General features: G+C 41.0%; 1 protein-coding gene across 1 annotated transcript in view; it reads right to left on the bottom strand.

Annotated features, from left to right (window-relative positions):
- nell2a (neural EGFL like 2a) overlaps positions 1-24,575 on the bottom strand; it is a 120,308-nt gene extending 95,733 nt beyond the window's left edge. Inside the window, exons 1-8 of the mRNA XM_039809654.1 lie at positions 24,159-24,575; positions 23,739-23,867; positions 9,437-9,587; positions 7,935-8,108; positions 6,774-6,870; positions 3,631-3,703; positions 2,483-2,565; positions 2,010-2,138 (exon numbers count right to left, since the gene is read on the bottom strand). Of these exons, the coding sequence (XP_039665588.1) occupies positions 2,010-2,138; positions 2,483-2,565; positions 3,631-3,703; positions 6,774-6,870; positions 7,935-8,108; positions 9,437-9,587; positions 23,739-23,867; positions 24,159-24,210 (888 nt within the window). The 5' untranslated portion in view covers positions 24,211-24,575. The remainder of the gene's footprint in view (positions 1-2,009; positions 2,139-2,482; positions 2,566-3,630; positions 3,704-6,773; positions 6,871-7,934; positions 8,109-9,436; positions 9,588-23,738; positions 23,868-24,158) is intronic.
- Positions 24,576-26,138: the final 1,563 nt, after the last annotated feature.

The following is a 26,138-nucleotide window of genomic DNA, read 5'->3' on the forward strand; positions in this document are numbered from 1 at the left end:
GGCTGATATTAATAGATGTTACATCAGTAAGAAAAGAAATACTTCTGCAGATATTCTCATTTTTATAGACAAATATTTTTAACAAGGATCCCTTAAAATTAGTAACTACATTATTGTGACCATTATATGTACAGTAATAACCAAGACATTACAATTAAAAAATAAATGCACTGTCTAGTGGACACAAAATGTAAAGGAGACACGTTTTGTAAACAAAATTGCCAAACATAAGTGCAATTTCATTTCTTTTTTTCTCAGCATTTAAATGTAAGCATTACAAATGCTGGTGTGAACAGGCCAACTACTTATCCCCCAATCTGTCATTTTGTTAATATGCTGGTAGGGAGGATTCTGGCAGAAATCAAGGGTATGCTTAATCTTAAAAACAGTAGAAACCCTGTGTATTTTAAAGAGATTAGTTCGGATTATTTGAAGTGGGGTTGTATGAGGTACTTATCCATAGTCCGTTTATTATCTATAGTAGATAGCGACCGGCACGCCCCCAGAGTACCTACACAGAAGCGAATTCATGTATTCATATGTATTTTAGCCACCTAAAAAAAGGCCCACCTAAAAAAATCTATATCAGTTTAAGTGTACGCTATATTAAGAATATTTCAACTGCTTTTCCTTGCCGTCAGACAGCCCTTTCCGATGGGGAAGTGAAGCTATTATATCCTTCTATGCCCCACTTTAACAAATCCGAACTATCCCTTTAATGCTATCTCCTTTTCTCCGGGTTGTGCCTGTAATTAACATTGCTTCCACGGATGAAAGCTCTGTGACAGCAACATCTATGAACCTGATCCACATAATTGATAACATCTTAATGCATGACCTTTGAATTTTAAAGGTCAGAGCTAATTGCCACACATAAGGTAAGGAACATATCCCATCTAATTCCTTAATTGCAGCCAAGTAATGGCAACACACCGTTTCTGGCGAATGAAGTGATTTCATTGGATGAGTGGGCAGAACAAATCCCTGATGATAATTATCATCTGTCAAGAGCAATTAGGTGCGGTGCACTGAGAGATATGTGATTTCCCATTTTTTTTGCATCTTGGGTAGCGGTGCGCAAAGGCATCTCATTGGCTGGTTGGAGGAGTTCAGTGGCAGAGAATGAGTTCCAAAGCTGAGTAGACTGACGGGGGTGAAGTCTGTTTGCTGATGTGCCAGCCCCAGATCTCCAATCACTTCTAATTCTCTTTTTGGCAATTATTCACACTTTGTATGTGTGTATGGCAAAGTAGACCCTTGAGAGAATAAAGCATTACTAAGCACTGTTGTTGATGTGTCTAATCCTGACTACTGTGGAGGTTTTCTATACAATATGCTTTCTCGGGTAACTGGGGCAACCCGCCTCTAATGCAAGGAAATAATGAGAATACAAGCTGTCGACAATGGGACCCCTGCACTCTGCACCTCCACCCTACCAAAACAAACCCACACACACCCCCACCTTCACACACTTGATGAACAAGGGGAGCGAAACAAAAGCCAAGACCTACAATGGGAGCAACAAACGTGTAAATGTAGACACTGGCATACACAAAACTGATGCGTGCACACAGACACAATACAACACACAATGTTGCAGACATGATAAAAAATGCATGTTCTCCCTTTCTCTTAGGCACACACACGCAAATTCGCCCACACATTCACACACATACACAAACACACATATCTATTTATCTTATGACATGTATACATGCCTGTAAACATGCATGCAACAGCCACACAATCACATGCAGTATGACATGCATATAATTCCAAATTCAGTGTGTTCTTTCTCACACACACACACACACACACACACACACACACACACACACACACACACACACACACACACACACACACACACAATTAAAATGGAATACCCTCCCTTGCTCTTTATTACCCTAACACACACACACACACACACACACACACACACACACACACACACACACACACACACACACACACACACACACACACACAAACACACAGTGAGACCCCACCGTGCATGTGCAGTTCCTGCAGCCATCTGTCCAGCCCTCATCCTCCCTGTAGACGACCCCCTTGACACTGCAGGTTCTCTCACAATAGCAACCATCCAGCCCATTCATCTTCTCCTCCGCCCTGGACAGCTGCTCACGCCATCCCCCCAAAAAACAAAAGGCAAGAAGGAGAGAAGATGAGAGTCGACCTCGTTGTGTGTCTATATTCACATGTAGAAAGCAGAGCTTCAAAAGCAAACCAATGGCATCACAAAAGTAAGTCATTAAGCACCATTAACCCCACTTACACACACAGTCTCTGCATCACAACAGAAAAGACTTCAACAATAGCCAACATCTAATGTTAAGATGTCACTGACCGCCTGTTGCAATGTATGTTAATGACAGAAGCAAATTGACATGTGGATATTGTATGCTAAAGCACAATTTGGACTAAAGGCCAAATTAAGACATGATATATTACATTACATTACCTTGCTGGATGTTTTAGCAAGAATATCCTGCAGTTCCATGATTTTCTGCACAAGTCCGTGGAAATCATTGCAGGTTGGGCATGCTGAGATACAAGAGACAATATAGCATATTGTTATAGCAATTATTATTAATTACCTGCAACTATGGTAAGTTATGATGTAAATTCAGACAATTGTGGTTATTTCAAGAAATTGCAATATCACTAATATGTTCTAATATTAACTTAGATTTAAAAAAAAATACGATTTAAAACTCAATATTACAAACATTATGGCAAAATCAGTTATGGATAACTATCTACAGCACAAACATGTAATTAAACTATTTATTATTTATTTACTAACTAATTTACATTGTCAACAGCTCAGTGCAATTTCTCTCTTCACTTTCTATTGTTGGAAACATATTCTGAAGTGTCCTCTCTGCAAGAGGACCTCGTTTACAGTAAACTGAAGTAAGCAGTGTCCTCCGGCAACTTTTGGATGCGTGGGGACATAAACTCCGTGTGAAAATCATTTTAAACCATGTGATGTTTGTGTGTCTTCCCTGTCTGCCGCAGCCACGATGGTGGGACAGGCAAAGAAAATAGTGCCACCTGCAAAGACGTAGTATCATCATAACACCTAAGACAAAGGATGCCACTGCACTAGGAAGTAATCTTTGGTAATTGCAGTGTGTCAAAAACTGCATACTAAAAGTCATGCTGAACTGAGATTTTGATTAATTAATCAACTTTTTTTAAATTATTTAATTTTTTAAATGACTAGGATTGGTTCCTCAAACAGATTAACTTCAGGCTGTGGACACGTTAACATTCTTACACTCATTAAAGATTGCTTTGCCACTAACGTTTTCCATGTTCCACCCTTCCTCAGGAGAGACTATGGGAATTATCCCCCTTACAGATTGGTTGGCTATTTGCACAACCTTTAATTAAGTTTTATCGAGGGAAAATTGTTTCTCAATTGCTAAACTGTTTTAAAGCAGTTTTAATCCAGTGTGTATCTAGTCTTTTTAAGAATTTAAATAAAAAAGCAAATCAGTGCAATCAAGTGACTTGCAAAATAAGTACCAGAGGTCATTTAAATTAAATGAAACATTCAATGAAATGCTTCTTTAATGTGTTAAGTAAAAAGGCTGCACTCACTTCTGTTCAGATCTGGACACTGTGAGATGTAACCCTGTGGCATAACCAGGATCTCCACGTCCTGCATCACTCCCTGCGAATGCAGACACACACACACCAACAATTTCAATCAAGAAGAACACCTCACAGAAGGCAGACATGTTAATGTTTAGTAAGTGGATAAGGACCGTGAGGGGCAGTGGTGGCTAAGTGTTCTCACAGTACATTTTTCACATGAGACAACATGGAACCAAAAAGTACGTAGGACATGCAAACAGAAAACCAACAACCCTGTTTATGAGAGCCATGGTAACTGCTGCAATCATAAAACTGATTACAGTGAACCAGCAGTGAATCCGAGAGTGAGTGCAAATTTATTTTGTTCAATCTGAGGAGTGAGAGACAGAGAAGTTAGTTGTGAGATAATATGTCACCTAGGTTGTTTGGATGAATCATCTTATAACCGGACAGCAACAGTAAGTTAAGTGACCCAATGATGTGGGAGTTTTAGGAGATGGAATTTTTAGTTTTTCTTCCAATCTTGTGTGATAAGCATAAACAGGAGATACAGATTCAATTTGATTCATAACACCCAATTGATAGCCTTCCGAACTGTGGCTGAAACACCTACAGACACACACACACACACACACACACACACACACACACACACACACACACACACACACACACACACACACACACACACACACACACACACACACACACACATAGACATATACACATATGCACACAGATATTCTATCGCCATGGTAACCTGGGCCATTTCATTCCTTGAGTGCATTTATTTCCCTTACAGAAGTGGAGCAGTGCAAGTTAGGAGAAATTGTTTTTAAATTGTCTTGCCACTTCAATTTACCATCCATAAATTTAAAATCCTGCGGAAATGATTTGCTGATTTTTCACGGCAACATGCTGAAATGGAAGCATTTGGAGTCGTGTCCATCAAAGTTGTAATGAAACCATAGACTATACATTTATCTGCAGCCATCACACACATCTTTTCCATCCTGCATCTACAGTAAACATCTGAACTGTGATTAATACTGTGCCATTACTACCTATGCTTTTTGGACAGTATGTAAATAGTTTAAGTCAGTGAAACAACAGTAATGTGACATATTTACAAGAGGGATTTAAATCAAATCGTTTGGATTCTATTGGATCACTTAAAAATGGGCATGTCTTAGCGACTATGGTGTGATACAAAATTGAACAGAGATAAGGAGCTGTCACAACCTCAATTACGATTATAACAAGTTATATTTAAACACAGGGATACAGGATTAGAAATTAAATTGAAGTTTTTATGTCCCTGTGTCTTTAAAGGTGCCCTGCCACACTTATTTCATTACTTTGTGGTAATGTCTGAAGTTCTACCATGGACTCTGTAACATTTTTTTGTGGAAAAAATGCCTTGGTTACCTTGTTTCAAGCCATTCTAGCGTGGTATAGAAAGCCTGCAGGAAGACTTCTGCCAGTTCTCATTAATATTCAACAAGCTAAGCTGTTTGAATCTGATTGGCTAACAGCTAGCCAATGAGAGCCTGGCTGTCAGAATCCTTTATCCAGCCCAACTGGGAGAGCTAATGAATAGTAATGAGCTCAGGCAATATGATGTCAGACTGACCAGCTTTTGTAATTGGCCTGATTTCTCTGCTTATTTCTGTTCAGTGGCTAGAGCTGACAAAGGAGGTAGCAGTTCATTTTCACATTCACAACATAACACAAATACATATGGACCTAACATATTTTTTTAAAATGCAAGTAAAAACAGTTTTGTATGGCAGGGCACCTTTAAGCAGATCCTGTGTTGTAATGCATCACTATCAAAAAAGCGAACATTAAGTAGGTGTAAGTGGTTCCTCTGTGTCTGTGACACTCAGTATACATGCAGTAACTTGTGGTATCTCAATGGTTTTCCCATCTGTACCGGAAACAAAGTGATAGCTGAATCACTTCTAATGCAGTAACATACAATTTCTACAAAATGCAAATAATAATGGGAAGATAATATCCTGCTAGATTAAAAAAAATAACTCCAGAATGAAATCTGATTTGCATGTTCAACCGTTGCTGTTTCTTTTGGGATTGCCTGAATTAACTGTAAATTGTTTTCAGCTTTTCAAATTAGGATGTAGAACAATTTGCTACATCAGCATACAAATTCGCTACAAATTACACACCACCGATGAAATTACAAAATTGTGTCACCAGATAAGTAAGATAAAATAGATTTAGCTCTCTTACGATGTGCGAGGACTGTAAAGAAGATGTGCAGATACGCTCATTCTGATTAAAGTCTTTACTATTACTGTTCGGGATGTGGTTTTCTCATCTTCAGCTAACACCCAGACAATGACTGTTTGTGTGAGTGCATGTGTACTAATGAAGCAGTGGGTTTGAAAAGGAGACATGGATTCCTAGCAACTCATCAAGGCTTTAGAGAGTGGCGAGGAGGAGAGATGCTGCTATGTGACAAGATTAGTCGGTGACCTCCAAGACTTCTTTCAAGCTACCAATTAACACAGCAGAAATTCAACTGCTAGGACACACACACACACACACACACACACACACACACCACCACTACATCAAACACAGACCGAGTCACCAGCACACTGATTAAAATAGTTATAGTTGCTGCTACGGACATTTTGCCCCAACATGTCTCCCCAGGTAGGACATTTTAGAGTGCAGTCCAGTCTGGGAGAGGCGATATATGTCTCCCCGCCTGATAAACACTACTATAGACTAAGCTTAATGAGCATAGTCCAGAGACTATTTAATGATTTCTCCCAAATCAGCGGTGTGGGGTTGCTGAGATAATTGCAATAGGCTTAGCTGCAGACTAAGAGAAAGGGAAAGAACAATGACAAAAAAAAGTCAATTCCTAGGGTAGGCAGAACAAACCTCAAATTAAAATGGTAAGCCTTGAGAAATGCACACAATTAAATCCAACAGCAACAATATATAAAAACAAACAAGCCAAACAAAGAGGGAGAAGATACAGCATAGACTAAGATTGAGTGCGGGGGCTACAGCTGAGACGCATTACTCGTTCTTGCCAATCTGAATCATTTATCACAGATCAGGCATCAACATTCATACTCTGAGAGGGAAGTTTTTAAACCAGTGCTAACTTTGAAGAAGCCATGAGCAGCGTTTCTCTGTCCGAGCCAGAAGGAAGCATCCTCAGGTATGTCCATGTAGGGGGCTTCCATGACACGCTCGTAGATCCTGCAAAATACAGAATGTTCTGGTAATGTTATATTTTTTTATTTCTATTTTCATTCATTTAGAATAACAGTTTCCCCCTGCACTGCAGGTCTTGCCCTGTTAAATCCTTCTTTTAACTCTTTCCCTGAGGAGAGTATAGATAGCCGCCTGCTTTCCTTGATACACATGGTGTTGCCGTCTGCTCCTTTTATTGTGCCAGGGAGGATCTTCACACACAAACAGTGACACCCTTTTCGTACAGCAGATGCATGTATGACTCAAGGTGCGTTTGACCTGCATTGAACCCATTCTTTTGAGCCAGTTAAAAGAGGTTACTCTCTGTGGTCCAGTTGCTAAACCAGATAATTACACTTAATTACATTGAATAATTACCAAATAAGTTTCAGTTTCACCTTTGTCCATAAGAATGCTCTCTTCTTTTCTCACTCTCCCTCCTCTTTCAGGGAGTTGGTTTAATTATGTGTAAACTTTAATATCATGACATTGTTTTTCCATCCCTGTCAGAAAGGCCAGTTCACCAAAGCAGGGCAGCATCCCACCAGCATTAACACCTGATCAAGAGGAGGGAAGTGAAGGAGGGTTGTCTGATACGAGTTGATCCATTATTATAGATCAATGATGCAGTATTGACATGCGTCACTGTGGCAGTCCGAATAGGGTATATGAGACAATGATGTGATCCCTCAATGGCTTCCCACAATGAGGCACCTGGCTAACCCAGTCACCATTATTATACTTTCACCTTTGCATTCTTTGTGTGTACTGTATGAATGGGTCTAAAACATTTTGAGCAATTGTATAGATCTAACTTCTAAAGGCATTAAAGTGTCATGACTGATACACGATCCACTTAATAAGGTCCGTATCGGGGCTGATACCAATACGTTATATGGGATTGGTGCATCCTTAATTTAACGTTAGTTTTGGAAACACATCTGTATTTTAAGTTTAAATGACTTATAAAACTGGATAGCCTCCCATACAGGAGTATTCACCCAAACTACAAGTTTATTTCATAGTTTATTGATCACAATTAATATATATGTTCATCGCCAGCATCTTACCTGTTACAGTCGACATGTAGAATAACATGAGAGGCACTGACGGCCACAGAGACCTTGTGCCACTGGTCATCAGCCAGGCTGTAAGGGAAAACCTCAGTGTGGGGCTGTTGGCCTTTGGTACGGTAGTGAAGACGTACCTCACTGCGCTGGCCACTGCTCTCCAGCTCCAAGAACCTGCAGTATCAAAGTGCCAGTTTCTCTGAAAATTTGCATTTCCTGCATTGTACAGTATGTCTTGTTGCATTAAAGTCTCATCTACTGGAACTGCATCCTTGTGTCAACTCAGGGCTCCTCTCAGCACAGTGCTGGGAGTTACACGTCACTCATTTCCAAGCAGTGTACATACATTTCCTCAGATTTGCAAAACCATTTAGAATGTAATCACATCACTAGTCAAGCATAGTGGTGCTATATGGCTGTTAAGTGCAACATCAGCAATACACAACAATAGCCCACATGTAGTGGTTCACTCTTTACATTGGCGTATTAGTATTCTAACAGAATCCTCTTCTCCACACCACTGAGATTTACCCAGCATAGTGACACTAATGGAAAGAGCTGCCAATACACACTCATCACCTCTGCCCTTAAATACAGACTTATTTAAGCTAGACTCATTTGCTGGAAACATTATTCAAAGGAAAAATAAACACTCATGCAAGCGCAGCAATAGAATTGATTTATCTGCATACCAAATCTAGATTTACTCTACCCCAGCCGTGCAGCCATTCATCTCGGCTTCTTAAATGCACTAGCTAACACTTCTGACTCAGAATTAGTCCTTGCCATGTTTCCAAATGAAACCACACAGTGCTGCTTTGTTGCATATGAATAGCTGGGAAAGCTAATCAGCAGCAGGGAAAGTCATTAACATCCCTGCGAGCTCTCTTCTCAGGACTGACTTTAATGTACAAACTGTTCAATCAACGCATTATGTGGATTTAGATTGCTGTTCTGATCATCCAACGGCTCAGCTACCACAAACTAATGGAAAACATTAGCATGCTAACTGCAGATAGTGTCTCATCAGTTTTCGATTCACAATTCCAGATTTAATGTTTGGATCGTTGATGGACTGTGAATAATGAGTTGGCATACAGGGTGATTTGGTTTGTTTACTCGACTGGTGTGTAAAACATCTAAATGCTCATCAAATACAAATATTCAGGTTTCAATCAACATATTACAAACTGCTGAACAGACAAAACAGAGAGTGGTACTAAATTTAGAAAACAAGTTTAATTATGGTTTATCAGTGGAGCTTTACAAACAGCTTTACTGTACTTCTTGTGACATTACGAGCTCTAGTTCTATCTCAAATTAACTCAATCACACACACTGATTTGAAAATTTGATCTTTATGCATTACAGTTATATATCTGCAAGTATATCCAAATAAAAAATGTGGTTATATTTTGACTGAAGAGCATGGGCTACCCTTTTTCTATTATTATAGAACATATCTAAATCATATTATTATGTGAAATGTGAACTGATCATACCTGTTCTCAGAGTGATGAATAGAGAGGATGACCCCAGAGTTTAGGTGATCTTGTTTGAGGGTCGCCAGCACAGTAAACTCATTCTTGCCTCTCAGCTTCTGGATCATTTGCTCTGAGACTTCAACAGGAGCCATCACTTCCCTGGCAGACCCTAGAATGAAGACAGAAATATCAAATATTATGTAAATGGCTAAATGGTAAATTACTGCATTTATCTAGCGCTTTTATCCAAAGCACTTTACAATTTGCCTGATCTGCACCCATTCACACAGACACTCACACACTGATTGGAACAAGCTACCATGCAAGGTGCTGCCATGACCATCTGGAGCAATTTGGGGTTTGACATGTGGACAAGTATAGGGCCTTTGGTTATTATTTGTACTATCATTTCTAGTATTCACACAATTAAAAGGTGGAGTCTGCAATTCTAATCCAATACACTTTTTGTCAAATTTAGCGAATATCTCCTCACGGTCCCCTAGCTGTCTGTTTTGTGTGCGCACTGAAAAAAAACAACAGGTGTTAATTCACAGCCCTAACTCTGTGAATGGGAAACAAACAAAGTGGCTTGGACCAAGCCACACAACACTATTCCATTTGTGCTTGTGCACAGGACAGGGGAAAGGCCATGGATGTATAAAAAGAAAAGCAGTGGGAGCAAGAGGGACGGTAAAACTGGCACATGCAAACGTTTTGAAGGAGCACTGAATGGAGGGGTGTATATCCCTGTGTTGAGTTCCATTTAAAACAATCTTTCTCCAGAATCGCAGACTCCAACTTTAAAGCACCCATATTATGCTCATTTTCAGGTTCATAACTGTATTTTAAGGTTTTACCAGAATAGGTTTACATGGTTTAATTTTCAAAAAACACCATATTGTTGTTGTACTGCACAGCTCTCTCTCACTGCTGCAGATCCTCTTTTCACCTGGTTTCTGTTTTAGCTACAGAGTGAGACCTCTTTTCATCTTCTTCTTCTGTACTATCTTTGATTGCACTCGCACATGCGCAGTAGCTCAGATGTAGAGCATGTCAGCTAGCTAACTCTAGAGACAGTAAAAGAGAGCCTGTTTCTCCAACTTTGGTCAGTTACAAGGCAGGATTAGCTAGGAGACTTCTAAATGAGGGCGCACATGTAAGTAGTTCTTTTGTAGATTATGGTGAACTTGTGTGTGTTGTAGCAGTGCTTTGCTATTGAGAACGACGTAGCATGCTAGCGTTAGCGTTAGCCGGCTAACGCTACGAGCTAACGGTTGTGGTTAGCCAGCTCATTTCGGACTGTGACGTCACAGTCCGAGGCCGATTTTGAACAGCTCACTAGGAGACTGAAAGCAGGACACATTCAGAAACCTGTATCTCACAGCATGGATGGATTTTTTTCAAAGTTTGTATGTGTGTGGAAGCACCAGAGACACAAAAGAACACCCCAAATCCCAGAAAAAGTGTTTTTTCATAATATGGGCACTTTAAGTTCCTAATGGAGATGGTACTGACATTTTCGAGATACAAGAAAATTTGAGACTAGAGACCATCGGTTGGGATTTCACAGGCCATAAGCTGTAAATATTTGATGTATTCACATCTTGTGACACTCTTGACGAATTTGAATTCATAAATAACAAATCAAGACGAAACCCACTAAACGCCAAACACTGTCCAATAAAGCTACTAAAATCATATTACTCAGTGTTGCAAGTTGGTTGACCATTTGGATCTTAGACCTGTTTTCATAAAAGGTTAATATGACCACAAGACTTCTTAAAATAATGATGGGGCATTAGGAAACTAGTCAACCACTTTGAAGCTTAAGTGGTTTCAAGATCAGGTCAGGTCATTAAGATCAAACAAAACTTGAAATCATCCACCTGCCAAATCATTGGATCACAACTTAAAGGGATACTTCACCAATTTAGCATTAAGCTTTGTATCAGTAGAAACACGGTAGTATTTTCGAATGACCGTGCTTCCCTCCCTCATGTCCCCCTGAGACGAGAGATCTCTGTATTGTGGGCCTGGAAAAAAATCTTCCGATGACGGAAATGACGATTTTTGCGTCATGGGAAGATTTTTTTGCCCAGAGGCAATGGACTACTAACCTGACTCCGCCAGATGGATTGCTTCGCATTTGCTCGGCATTTCCATCTGGGAACTTTCCGTTGGAGAACTTTTGGGAAGGGGCGAAAATACTGGTTAGCTGATTGGATAAACCATCTGTCTATCACCTATGTTGGTGATAGACTGGCCAAATCAACCAATCAGATCATGCTGAAAATGAAATACAACCACAAGCCCCTGCTGCTGCAGGCAAAGCATAGCTCGTTAGCACAGCAAGCAAGCAACATGTTGGTAAAGGATATTTGCCGTTTGTGTAATGATAATTTACGAATAAAAGGCACATTTTCAGGTTCCCGGTCCATATTCCAAAAGAAGGAACCAAGAGAAAAAAGCATTAGTGAGCAGCTAACAGAATTAGGGTTACCGCTGTCTGAAAATACTGGTTAGCTGATTGGATAAACCATCTGTCTATCACCACCTAAACCCGCCTCAAAACCAACGCTGATTGGCGTGGTCGTTTGGTGAACGGCTCCAAATTTTCTCTATTTCAAGATGCCAGACTGATCTGCGAGTGGAAAACTGGAGCTCGCGAGATCAGTACGGTCTCACGAGGCTAATGGACTACAGCCAGTAGTAGAGTAGTAGGAGCTACTTCCGCATGTTTTCAACCCGCCCATAGGGGGTTGGACGGTCATCTTTCTCCGAAGATTGCCGAAGCAAAACGAGCGTCGGCCATCTTGAATCCTCGCTAAACAGCAAGTCTCTCAGCAGCAAACTTTTACAACAATTATGTGCATTCAAACTACCGCACATATTTACCACCGGGATACATTGGTACAGATCGAAGAATATGCAGGACACTTTATTACAGACGGAATACTCGACACACTACGCAAGCTTCTCCCATGTGCTATGGAGACCAGCGGAGTTGCTCGATGCCTCTGGCCGGTAAAGGGACATCATCAGTGGGAAACGCTGAACAAGTGCCGGTGGAAAACCAACACTAGCCGGCCACCTGTTCCATCAATCCTTCTCATTAGACAACAAACTGGACTACATCCAACTTCAACGAAATTCCCAACGCAAGTTCAGAGACTGCTGTGTTTTTGTTGTTGTGGAAACATGGCTGAACAACAGTGTACCGGACTATCCAGCTACCAGGCCGGCTGCTCTGTCACCGGGTAAGACTAGCTAGTGGAGGTGGGCTGTGTTAACACGGACTGGTGCTTGTATCCAACTAACTGCTAACTGCTGGTGGAGTTTGTGACTGTTAAATGCTGACCATGTGTTTATACTCTGTGTTTACAGCCCACCAAGCGCTAATGCTAGTATGTGTTAGCTGAACTTTACGGAGCATATAATGTGTGTGTACTAACTGTAGCCTGTTTCGTATGTCGTTTTTATATATTTTAATTGTGTAACCACTTGAGCCATGGTGAAACGTTGTTTCGTGTAGGTTGAAATGACAATAAAAACACACTTGAGTAGACTGTCTTACTGTCTGTCTGTCTGTAAATGGTAGGCGTGGCTTGGGAGTATACTCTAAAGCAGCGAAGCAAGTGCATTCTGGGATTTGGTGTCTTTCATCCACATCAGCAAAAAACACATTTTCTGGCTTTTCTCGGCCTAGAAGCCACCAATTTTGAAAGAAATTCACATTTCTACTACATAAGTGACTCAATTTAAAGATATATTAATCTTTCCAACTGTGAAATATCTCTTTAATGCTACCACATATTGTAATAACATTTAGCATGTATCAGCTATCCCAAAAATTAGATCAATGGACTCGAGATACAAAGCTAAGCTCTGCTGGAGAATAATTTAAAGGCGAATGGTGCTGTTGTGGATGGGAAGGCATTTTCAGTGTAGTTAGCTCGCAAGCTCCTGTTTGCATCAGGGTGCCCTGTTCCTCCTCTCCAACTCTATGTAGACGTCTATGCTACTTTAATGGAAGCATCAATAAATGATGACGTTTCTCAGAAGCAATCACATCAAAGAGTTCACTTCCAGCTGTGGGATGCATGCAAGATGCCCTGGCACACTCAAGTGCTCCAGGAAGCTAGCGTGGCAGCTTTTCCTCAGTGTATTAACATTACTTCCAGCTCGTGGGTAAGTAACCAATTAACACAATGCAATGTGAAACAGCAAGTAATGTCGTGATAGCGACTGGCACTCACAGTGTACTCATCAGTTATATAGGGTACAATGACAGCATGGTGAAACGAGGTGCATGTTTTCATACTTCTTCACTGTGGACTTACCGTGCTAGCATTAGCTTTTTTCCCATATGGAGGCTTTTAAGCCCATCAGGGACATATTTTGAGTCATTTCTCTTTTAACAAAAATGCTCACTAGATTTGACGCTCACCAGAGTACTGAGAGGAGATGCACAGGGCAGAGTTTTATACATTTTGCATTGCAAGTGGAGTATCATTCCAGAGTCATTGGCTGAGGTGGGACAGATGGTCCAATGACTGAAATATAGGAGTTCTGCCCAGCAATAATCTGCTGCCGTCAACAGATCCGACTTAACCCTACACGGTCGGTGCTGTCGCAGACGACAGAAAAATCCGTCATTCACAACACTTCATATCTTGTTTAATGTCTCCAGATCAATACAGTGTAGAGACTTACTTTGGTTTTTGTTTAGAAGCAGAGAAAAGCGTTGTAACATAAATAAATGATCATGAATCCAAAAATCTACTTGCGCCTAAGTTTCTTTTGCATCGCGACCTTTGGACCGTCTTGCCGTAGCGCTAGCTGAATAGCCGAGAACTTGCCTGTGTTTTGTACATAGACAGTATATAAACTGGACCAACAGATCCCGTTGCTCTGGACGGAGAACAGTGAAGGATATTAGAAGCACTTTTCCGGTGAGCGCTGAGCGTTACTGCGCAGCCTCCAACTGAGAGAGATGACGTAAATGTGACGTGAGCAACCTGTCTGAAAGTTGTAAGTCTTCTGGTAGCTGTGCCAAGAGAAATCTCAATCATTCTGAATCTTGCAGAGACGGAGGGCATAGGTATATGTAAGGAGATAACATAGGCACAGGCTAATTATTGCTAATTAAATGCTAGTTAACATTAGTAATTAAACCTAAACAGCTCATGTAAGTCGAAACTGCCTGCGAGCTTCTCCTGTACTATACGGTAATTCTTCTACTATGCGACAGTAAGTCGCTTGGTTATGACACAATCGTTAGCCTATTTTTACAAAAACGTCTGCTACGGAGCCATAACGTGAGGTACAAGGTAATGGAACCTTTTATACATTGTCGTGTTTCTTTTGAAATAAACAATGGACAAATAGAGTCTTTAAACGCTTCAGATGTACGGTTATTCGCTGTCAAAGTGACGTCAAAATGAATGGCAGTCAATGGAATGCTAACGGGAGGTGATCGTTTTGTAGCATCAAAATGGCGCCATAGGAGGTTTGAGTTCTGAAGCGAAGCTTACCCCCTTGGTTTTGTACCAAACAGCAATCTATTTTTCATTAGACGGCAGCCATCTTTGATAAGGGCACTTATACTGAGAGCTTTGTTGACCAATCAAATGAAGTAATGTGCCCAAAGAGTTTGCTCAGCGAATAGAGAGCCCTCAGAGGAGGGCCTTATTCCCTAGGTCTGTGTGTGTGTATTAGGAGGAGAATACAGAGACCAGGCAGAGACGGTAGACTGAAGCCTGCAGGCTGAAATGAGTGTGATTGGGCTTACTGATGTCACATAGCAGACAGATAATACATTGAAGATGACACAACCAACTTTTGCGATAAAAGCGTATGGACTTTTATGGGAAGAAAACCTACATAGTTTTATATTTTTGTTAGTTACAGAGTTTATTTCTGTTTCCCCTGATTGCCAACACCTAGAAGAACACTTTTCAAAAGCCAAAAGGAACTTCCATTATTGTTCTGTGTGATTTCAATTAGGGCTGTCCCAAACGATTAATCTAGCGATTATATTTTCGATTAGTCGACTAATCTAACGATACATTTTTCAATTAGTGATTATTTTCCCATTGTTCAATTATAAAAAATTTACACAAAACAAATTTCAATAAGGTTCAAATCTCTATTTATTAAAATTGTTTAACACTGCACTGTTCAAGTAAAATTAATTTGTCAGATGTAGGCTATCAATCCAACAACAAAATAAAGTCAGTTTCAGGACGAATACAAAAATAAAAACTTAAAGTAAACAGTGCAAAAAGAGTAGCCGGTATTTGCTTTTTTTAACAGTAGTAGGTAAAATTATGAATAAGCTATTGTTTAACATCCAAGCTCTTCTCCCTTTAATCTAATAAAAAAGTGCAATTTTAGCAACATATGAAATCAGATGTATCAAATAAATCCAACATAAAGCTTTACAAAGTCTACAGACGACCACATTGTTGTTGGCATTAAGAGTAAAATACTCCCACACTTTAGAAGACAGTGTGCAAGCCTTTTTTTCAACGTGTTTTGAACTTGCGAGGAATCCATACATGCGCTGTTGCTGTAGGCAGCCATGTTTTTAGATTTCTACACGTGATGCAAATTATTTGCGTCGACGCATTTAGGTAATTGATTATGTCGACTACATCGATGAATCGCCCCAGCCCTAATTTCAATACATTTCTGTGAGATTTCATATCCGTTTACTCTTTTCTTTTGTCTTTATAGTCATTTAACAATTTATACATTCATGTGACATCCCTTCAGCATGCATATCCTGATAGCCCATGTTCTCCTGAAAGAAATTATGTATATAACTTGATTGTGCACAACAGGTTTGAGGTTATACAAGCATTATTACACAAGGAGACCAGGTGAACAAAAGACTGGAAAAAATGGCTTAGACCTAACCAAATACAAATTACCACTGTTTACAATAATCTCAGAAATGATAGGAAATGATTTATGCTTTGACGGGGTGTTTTGATGCATGTTACTGAATTCTAATCAAAGCTACAGTTGGGTGTCTTTTGTATGTGTTTTTTTGTAGAAATTGCTCTCTGCAGATGAGATGAGCTCAATCCAAACAGGATTTACAATGTCTATGACTATATGCGCTGGTAAGTCTATTGCCATGCCATGTTTAACAGAGAGTACACAGACATCTCAATCGTGAGCGAAATTAGCGCAGTGGAAGCAGGTGTCAGGGCGGGGTCCATACTGAGAGGATGTTTATAAGGCAGGGGGGGAGGGATCGGAGGACTGAGAAACCTTTTCACTGGGCTGCTCCCAGCTTGGCGGCCATGAGCCTTTGATCTATGAGTGGATGACTCTCATCACCAGTCTTAATACTTGGAGGGGAATGTGGTTGCTTTAAATGGGACTTTGGGGGATTGGAGGGTGGAAACATCTTCTCATTTCGGTGGAGTGATAAGATTGGTCTGTGTAGAGTTGCCTGTATGAAAAGCACGATGATCTCAACACTCTTGACATTGGCAATTCAAACGAAGATTAAGACAGCGGTAACATCTCTGCATTCCTAAAAACATACATGAAAGAGCAGTAAAAGAGTTTGTGCTATGATGAGAGGGCCAGCTTTCCCTTCTGCCAAATCAATGTGGCCCTGCTGTGGGGGCCTTTGGTCGATTATATATTGGCAGGCGCCTCGATGGGGCAGCCACCTGCTACTAACTACCACTCTGATGTGAGATACTGACACAAAATAGCTTGAAAATGATGATCTAGCACATAAAATTCCAATCAGCACATTTTTTTTCAGCACAATAACACAGCTCTTGTCATCCATCCTAGTTGTTTACAGGCTAAGAGGACTGGCTGATTGTGAGAGTTTTATCAGCTGACTAGAGATCTCCATAAGCCTCAAGCTCAGTAGCATCCCTAGGAAGTGTAGCTTTTGGCTACAGCCTAATCTTATCTCCTGGGTACACTGTGCTTTAATGGTTACAGTCAGGCCACATTTCCCATCCCTAAGCTTGATTTCTAATCTTAAACTGTCTAATATGGTCTTATTTTGTTTGACCCCTAGTACCCACACAGCTGTGATCCCCTCAGACTCACTGCATTTTCATGGATGTATATTGGCAGGGCTGCACCAATCATTTGCTCACACATTTAGCATTTAGAACAGGTGCCCTGCAGCACAGCCTGAGAGTCCAGATACACCCAGCTTTGCCACAATCCTTTTCTCACACACGGCTTTCACTTTTACCTGTATTTACAGAAAGGTTTTGTCCTGGAAAGAGATAGAGTTTTCCCTTTTTTACCAGCAAAAAGAACATACTCTGAAGGACATGCGTAAGTATATTTTTATGTTCATTACATGTTTGGCTTCTAATATAATAATTTCCCAGAGGAAAATACTAATATTAGATAAGAATATCACAGACACTTTTGTATGTGAATAATGAGGACTTTCATTATTTGGTCTCTAGTGGATTGGCAGAACAAAATAACACCTTTACGTCTTTGCAACAATTCTTCAACAACATTTTACAAATAAGCCATCTCGACCAGTTAAGAGTGAGTGAGCCGTGAGATGCACTAAACACATAGAGCCATGAGGGGCCTGGATAAACACAGTGATCCAATCAGCAGAGGAAGGAACACAAAACTAGGATAATGTAAAAGTTTACTATTTTCTTATTGCATAATGTTTTCCATTTCAAAAAACAACACATCTTATCTGCCAGCCTGAGCACAGAGAAGGATATGTGTGGGAGGTTTAGGCAACAGACTATCTCTCCAGAGGGATTAGAGTAATGATAAACTCTCCACCGGCAGGAAACTTCAAACCCTTCATTACTGTCAACACACGCTAAAACACATGTGCATACACAAACAGGTGTAGAAAACGGACACACACAGCCACTATGCTGCAGACATTTTGGCTAGCCTACAGCTCCAAACAAACATTGAGTCAATACAAAGAAAGACGGCCACAAAGATATGCAGAATTATAGGCTAACACACACACACACACACACACACACACACACACACACACACACACACACACACACACACACACACACACACACACAGACCCCCAAAAGCTGGTTCTTGGAGCTCCTAAATATTCCACCATGCTCAGTCAATCTGCATTCGGCGGCCCATCTCCTCCTACTGTGTCTCCACTCTCTTGGAACAAATACTAAACCGAGCCAAGGGCACCTCTAGTACTGCTTTGGCCAGCAATTTCTTTCCAATTCTCAGATCTCCTCCCCAGTGACCGCCTGTCTGACATTCACACATACACAAAGCTGATGACAGCCTTCCAGCCACCCAACTGTATAACTGTATATGTATAATATCTCTCCCTCCATGGTCACCGGTGCTCCTGTGTGGAACATAGGATCAGGCTCGCCTCAGAAAGCAGCAAGCAAAGCTTGGGAGTTGGGGATAATGCCAGTCAACAGTTTGGAAAGGTTGGGTAACTTTTGGGCAACACAACAAAATACACTCCAAAAACTAAAGCGTACATCATAGGAAGTGGGATAATCTTATATTTAGATTAAAAACCAGTGTGGACTGAATTATCTAGTGTTGACTAAATAAGGCTGTCTGACTTAATTCAGGTAAATGTCACTGGCCATGTGCTGTCTGTTAAAGATCCACCACAAGATCACACAGAAAATCTTCATTGAGTCCTGAAAGTCTTTTTCTCCTAAAACAATTAAATAGATCTGCCACGCTGTACAATTAAAAAAAATTTTAAAAAAAATTTCATACAAATCGACAAGAATGTTCAGAAAATGGGTGACAGAACAAGGCAGATTGGGACACATGTGTTCTGTGTATCTGGAATGCATTTACTGAAAGCCTACCCAACCCACTAGGGATTTGAGGGAAAGAATTTCAAAAAATCATTTTTCACATTTTTCTGATAAAAAATGAAGGGTGCATACATTAAAATGGCCAAAAACTTTTTTCGCGATATTTCCGGCAGAGCAGACCCTGCAATTATTGGTTCTTAGGGTCAAAGTTAACAGAAAAACACAAATAAAAAGTATGGCAGACAATGTCAGGTTCAACCCATTTTATTGAGCTTTTGAGACTTTGGCTCCCCAACTACTACGTTGCCAAGAACAAATCCATTTGATTCTTCTACAGTGCTTCTGAAAATTCTAGAAACAATGTGCCTCTGCTTTAGAGCCTCTTATTTACGTTCACATTTTTCAAGTATATCCTAATACAGTGCTTACATGCATATAAGTACGTTGAAATAGTTATTGGTCGCTGTAAACATTCCTCCTGTCCATACTAGCCACAAAGCAACGTTAGTGATTTTAATGTAAGAGATGGGGGCCAAAATCCACATCCCTCCTTCTGTGAAAAAAGTAAAGTTCAGCTTAAACTAACGTGAGACTTCTGCAGTTACAAAAATTAGTTGGCTATTTTCAAAAGTTACAGGCTTTTTAAAACCAAATTCTCACTTTGTGTTACTATCCCTCTGCTGTGGCTCAGCAAGGAAACACTGGAGGCACATTGAGGGAATTTCATTCTGAAAAGTCTGTAACTTTGGAAACCCAACTGATTTGTCTGACACAGACTGCTGAAATATTAGCTTCAACTAAACTTTGGAGTCAATTTTCTCGTCATGGAGAATAGGATACCGCCTGTTGTTTTGGATGGAATGAATCTGAGAGTATCAGCATGGGTTTGAAAAATACAAATGTTAACTGAAAACCTTTGCTACAAACTGGCAGCTAGGAAACTGTAATCTGTGGGTTTATCCAGGCAGGTAGGGTCTAACAACACCATTGAGTAGCCTTGTGGGAATGGGTAACAGCTGTTATTTAAATGTCTCATATTAGTGACTAAAAGTCAGAATATCTTGGCCTTTGATGCTATGATTTTGACCATTTTTTTTTCATTTCTCTCTTGCAAGTCACCTTATTATATGGAAGTTCAATACCAAATCACTCAAGTCTTTCTCTCAAGTCACTCTTTTAAGTCTTTTAATGGTTTTAAGGCCTAGATTGTTGTGTCTTTAAAAAACTAGCAAGGCCACTTGTGCCCATTTTACCCCATTGGCAGTTTTTATTCACTGTATGTATTTATTTGCATGATACAAGCACATTTCTCTTATTTCTATTAGGGGAGTTTTTGCAGTGTATTTAAAGTGCATTGTGCAACAGGATGAGACAAACGACAAAATAAACTACAGTTGTAATAGTATATTTTGCCGTCTAATGATCTAATGATTAGATGCACTGTGTGATCCATTTGGTAGCGGCGTCTCTTATCCAAAGCACCTTACAGCATAAAGAGAGCGTAGACGTTGAGCATGAATGTTACACTAACCTCTTTTGTCAGTGTTAATTACCTTATTGATTCCTGTAGGTAAATTCTCATTCTGCTGTCCTGTCTTTCCTTTAAGTGTTGAGTTAGCTACAAAATGCCTCCTCCGAACCGGCTCAATACAATTCAGCAGAATGTACAGAAGCTGCTTTCCTATATAGACGATTGAATCTGGGCTCTACAGGACTAAGCTGCCCTCCCACCCATTGCATCATACGGTTACTACCAGCTTGCAAATGTAGCCCCTCCATTGGGAACACACAACTGTCATTTCTATTCAAATACTTCTATCTGTTCCACACACACATTAATGCAGGATAACAAACTCACATTCACACAGTCCCCTCTGTCTTCCTCCCTACTTCACACACACAGTGTTGCTGTATTATAAATGAGTCTCTTCCATCCTGTTACACTTCACTGTCGCTGCAGTCATGGACATAATCACCACAACATACACAGAAACACCTTACTGGCAGTGTTCAAACAGTCTGAGCAAGAGGATGCTTCTGACCGAGTTCACACACACACACACACACACACACACACACACACAGATACAATTACAGGAGAGTCTTGCTCTGCAGCTGAAAGGATGCTTCTAGCAATTGTGTTGTTTGCACTTCGAATGAGTTTGGTCCATAGGCTTGTAGCCGGAGAGGGAGAGAGTGTTGGTGTGTGTGTTGGGGGAAGGGAGTGCTTCTGGGTGTGGCCCCTGTGCTTATTTACAGAGAGATAGATATCTGGATGTGTAGATATTAAAAACTGTGGGGGAGGTGCTAATGATGTGATGATTTTGTGGCGTGGCTGAGTATCAGGACATAAGAGGAGCATAGTCCGGGGGCTTTTCTCCCTCTCTATTATGCCCGTCCCTGAGGTCCACCTCTCTTAATGCCATGCAATGTAGTGCTGAAAGCTACCTTCAAAAGCATCAGCAGGGTTGCGCTAAACAGCAATCCCCTAACTGCTCACTGCTCTCTTTCTGAGACACACAAAAAAAAAAAAAAAAAAAAAAAAAATATAGAAAAAAAATGTGAACACCACAATTGCTTATCACCACACATGCACATATACACATTTCTATACTGTAAATTACACTCCCCCTGCTTTTCTCTTTCAGCTCTCAGCAGTTACCCCTCCTCCTGCCTCCACCCAGCACCCAGAGATAAGAGCCTTCCCTTCGGGCAGGCAGGCAGTGGAGGGGACAGCCATGGATGTGTTGTGCCTGCTATCTAATGAGCGTCGGAATGTCACCGTGGGCCTGTCTGCTGGTCCCAGCCAGCCAAGCATCCATACATGTGGAATCAGCACAGTCTATCAAACAGCTGGCAGACAGCTCTGCTCCCAGTTTCTCTTCCCTCCTTTCATTCTCATTCACTTCTATCTCAGCTTCTTTCTCTCTCTTTCTCTCTCGCTCACTCTTTCTGCATCTCTACAATACTGTATGTTCCTCCCCCTGTCTATTTATGATCACAAACAAGCAAAGGCCTAGGTCTACTTTGCCGTACACCTCTCTCTGCCTCCCACTCACCCAACATCATTGACTTAACATAGACATCCCAAATGAAGGATGGAGGCGAGCTCTGCCATAAATAACATACCGCCTTCTCCGCCTGGGTAGCTGAATGTACTTAGCAAAGGTAATGCAGAGAAATAAGTGTAATGATGGAGAGGTGCCAGTCGCGGAACAGTCGTATATTTCATTTTGTCACAAAAGCTTTTTATAACTCTTTGTCTCTCTCTCTCTCTTTCTCTCTCTCTCTCTCTCTCTCAATTCTTACTTGTAGCCTCACTCCCTCCCTCTTGCTACCTGCCTGGGTAGAGCACTTCTAAAGTGTTGTCTACATAGAGCACATCAAATGGCCAGCCTTCACAGCGATGCTGGAGTTCAGAAGTGCTGCTGTCTCAGCGGCTGTACGGGGAGATTAGAAGATATCAGGAAAGAGGAGAGAAGAAGAAGAAAAATGCCGACAGATGATTGTGGTGTTTCTCTGTCCCAAAACAACATTGTCACTTTGGTACATTATGTGATCCATGTTGAGATCTTCTTTGTAAAGATTTGAATGTTGCCACATCTTTGGTTTTGCCACTGATCTGAGGAGCAAAAAGCAATTCCCTCTGTTGCTACTTTTGGCTGGGTTATGATAGGCATCTCCATCCCTGTGATGGGGCTGTTAACACGCTCATTTGAATTGTAATGAGAATCTGACATCAAATGACAGAAATGTAATACTGGCAAAACAGTGCATATATAAGTCAAGCACGACTGCAGCTTTGACAACTCCATTCTGCACAGTGCCATTTACTAAATGCCATAGATAACATATTTAGCCTACACACTGCCACACAACTGACAACATCTGCCTCATTCTTCTACCCATTCATATTTTGGTGTAAGACTGCTTTAACACTCCAGAAGATCACCAATGGGTAAATTCTAGCGAGGGGCTCATTCACTCACATCATACATCTCTGTGGGTTTTGTCCCTGCCTAATCTGATTATGCTAAGACTGTCTATGATTCTTTGCGTGATTCACCCTTCTCTCCCCCTCTGCTCGCCCTGCTCACCCCACTTTTTCATGAAGACCTAACATTCCCTTTTGTTCAGGCAGGTGGCAGTCTGAGGGCCCCCAAGCTAAGTCCCCTTATAGAGGAAAACTGCAAATCCACCGTACGCTGCTGCTGACAGTCTTTTACACAGTTGTGCCATGGACAGTAGGAATCCAATACAAGTATAAGTGCTACAGTATTATCAGATGATCAGATATTTTAACATCAGGCATCTCAGTAGAGGAGCTGACTTGTGGTTTAATGGGCTGAATCCTGTTAGACTTACAAGTTGTTTAAACAAAATAATAAAAGAACAGCAGTGTTTGTGTCAATCACTTTTTGTTTTGGTCAGCTTTGCTTCACATGCAGATCACCTCATCTGGACACATTGTATCTCCCATCTATGAACAAGAATGCAAGGAGTGTAAGTTACTGTACCTTGAAAGTGGAAAGCTCTAGACTCGCTGTGGAAGCCCTGGACCTGAGTAACTCCATCAAAGCCTTCCCCAAGCATGAGTTCATCAAACACGCTGATGCGCAGGGCAGGGTCAACCCCAAAACCTACAACTAATTTGCAAACACAAAAACAAGATTGTCATTGTTATTAGCAGGCAAGGACACCTGTGATGCTATAAAAATAAAATCCCCTGCTGGTGTCAGGGGAAGAGATGGGAGGTTACTGTAGCAAGCATAGAATGTATAAAATAGTGCACTAGCTATCAAGTAGGTCTGATTATTTCTGAGAAGCCTAGGTGGCAAATTATCCATAACAATAACTGAATTATCTGTTTCTCATCTTATCGGCTACATGAGGCAAGGGATGGTTACTGTACAATCAGTGACAGCCCTGTGTCCTACCTGAGGAGGCGCAAAATATGCCGAGAACAAGAAATAGCTGTAATAATCCCATGGTGAATGTATATATATATATATATATATATAAAAAATAAAAAAAATTAGTCCATGTTTTGTCCACTTCCGAGAGACAGGATTGTTCAATCACATGCGAATGATGTATCACCCTCGCGCAGAAGGCTATTACCAATCCCAAATGCTGAGCGGAGGCATCATCACAACTTTAGATGCCCAATGATGCAAAAAGCAAATCCGGATAGAAGAAAAATGTAACTGTGTACAAAATTATTCCATGCGACGCAAAATCTGCTCCATCACCACCATCCGCGGCACAGGTGGGTAACACAAAGCGAGCTGCTGCTTCCTCTCCAGCTGAACAGACGCTCCTACAGCAGCGGGGATGGGAGCTGCCTGCGGCCGCTGAAGGAGAAGTACAGAGAGAGAGAGAGAGAGAGAGAGAGAGAGAGAGAGAGAGAGAGAGAGAGAGAGAGAGAGAGAGAGAGGGAAACCAGTCGAGGACTGAGAGAGAGACAGAGACAGAGAGCAAGAGAGAGAAAGAGGGACAATGTAGCCCCCTTGTGGCCTGAGATGAGAAAACCCTGAATCCAAAATCTTCTCGTATTTTTTGCAACCACGCCTGCTGCCGATAGAAGAAAATGTGCCCCTCGATCCCTGATGGGAAAAATCATTTTCGTACGGTTCGGTAAATTCCATGTGATTTGGCAGGTAGGCCTATAGGCCTAAAATAAAGACCGTTCAGTTCAGTTGATTCATTCTAGTTAAATACTAAGCTTGTGTAGCGCACAGCAGGTCAGCAGGACATGCAAACGCGTGCCCTATGTCGACTACAGGTAAGCATTTAATCTAATATAGCCTATGAACTGGAATATCAGTTTATATTTCCCCATGATTAATACCACATCGTTTTTTTCCCAGTAACATTTCAAGAAATGATTAGAAAGTTATTTGGAAAGACACAAGAATAACAATTTAACGTAGGCTAATTGCAGGTTATTATATTTAAAGCAACTAAACTATGGGACATTTAGGGGAAAAAAACATTCAGACTTATTATAGACATGGTAGAAGTTATGACGTCACAGCAGCTGGCTGTATTCTATGACGTGTGACATGCTATGACAAGTCAAAACATCTGCCATGAAAAAAGGTAGGCTATTTTGCAGTTTAACACTCAAAAACTGCCTCTTTAGGACCCTGTGGTTTGGCATGTTTGATTGACAATGGTGTGTGTCTCCATGGCAATAACTCAACTCAGATTCTCAGATTTAAATCTTGTAATAACACAAGCAAATCTCTCAAGTGAAATAACCAAAAATGTTCTAACTTTGGCAGACAGATTGTGGGACCCCATCACTTGTTCAATGCTGAAAAAAAGGTTTTTAGAACATTTAAAAGGTGCAATATGTAATACTGACAGCTAGCTAGTGTTTAAAATAGTTACTGCAGTACAAATCAAAATACTGGATAGAGTCGTCTCCCATGCCCCCTCCTCCCCAGACTTGAAGTTCACGGAGGTTGCCAGGCTGAGACCGCAGCATCCACAACAATGTTGCTAGAAACTTGTCTCACGTAGTCAGACATTACTTCAGAGCACAGTGGAGTAGCTAACGTTAGATGCTGGCTATATTGACAGTCATAAAAGCCTGTGCTCACCCAGAGCTCTGTACCCAACTGACAGGCACACTTTTTCGGCTTAGACTGATGGTAGGAACCACTAAAAACACAACAACCTCACTGTCCTCTCCACCCGACGGGAACACAAACTTCCTAGGTTTACGCCGCCTTCACACTGGCAGTTGAAATCAACTCCGTAATACGCAATACGCCCCCAGCGGACACCGCTGAAAAGCTTCGGAAGCGACTCTCAAAAATGGCAGAGAGACTAGAATGAGTGATAAGTGTCTGAATGTACGATTCTCTACGACCTCTCTTATAAAGCTATAAATAGAAAGGCTGCTGCGT

The sequence above is a fragment of the Perca fluviatilis genome, chromosome 8 (assembly GCF_010015445.1).
Source record: "Perca fluviatilis chromosome 8, GENO_Pfluv_1.0, whole genome shotgun sequence".
NCBI lineage: Eukaryota > Metazoa > Chordata > Actinopteri > Perciformes > Percidae > Perca > Perca fluviatilis.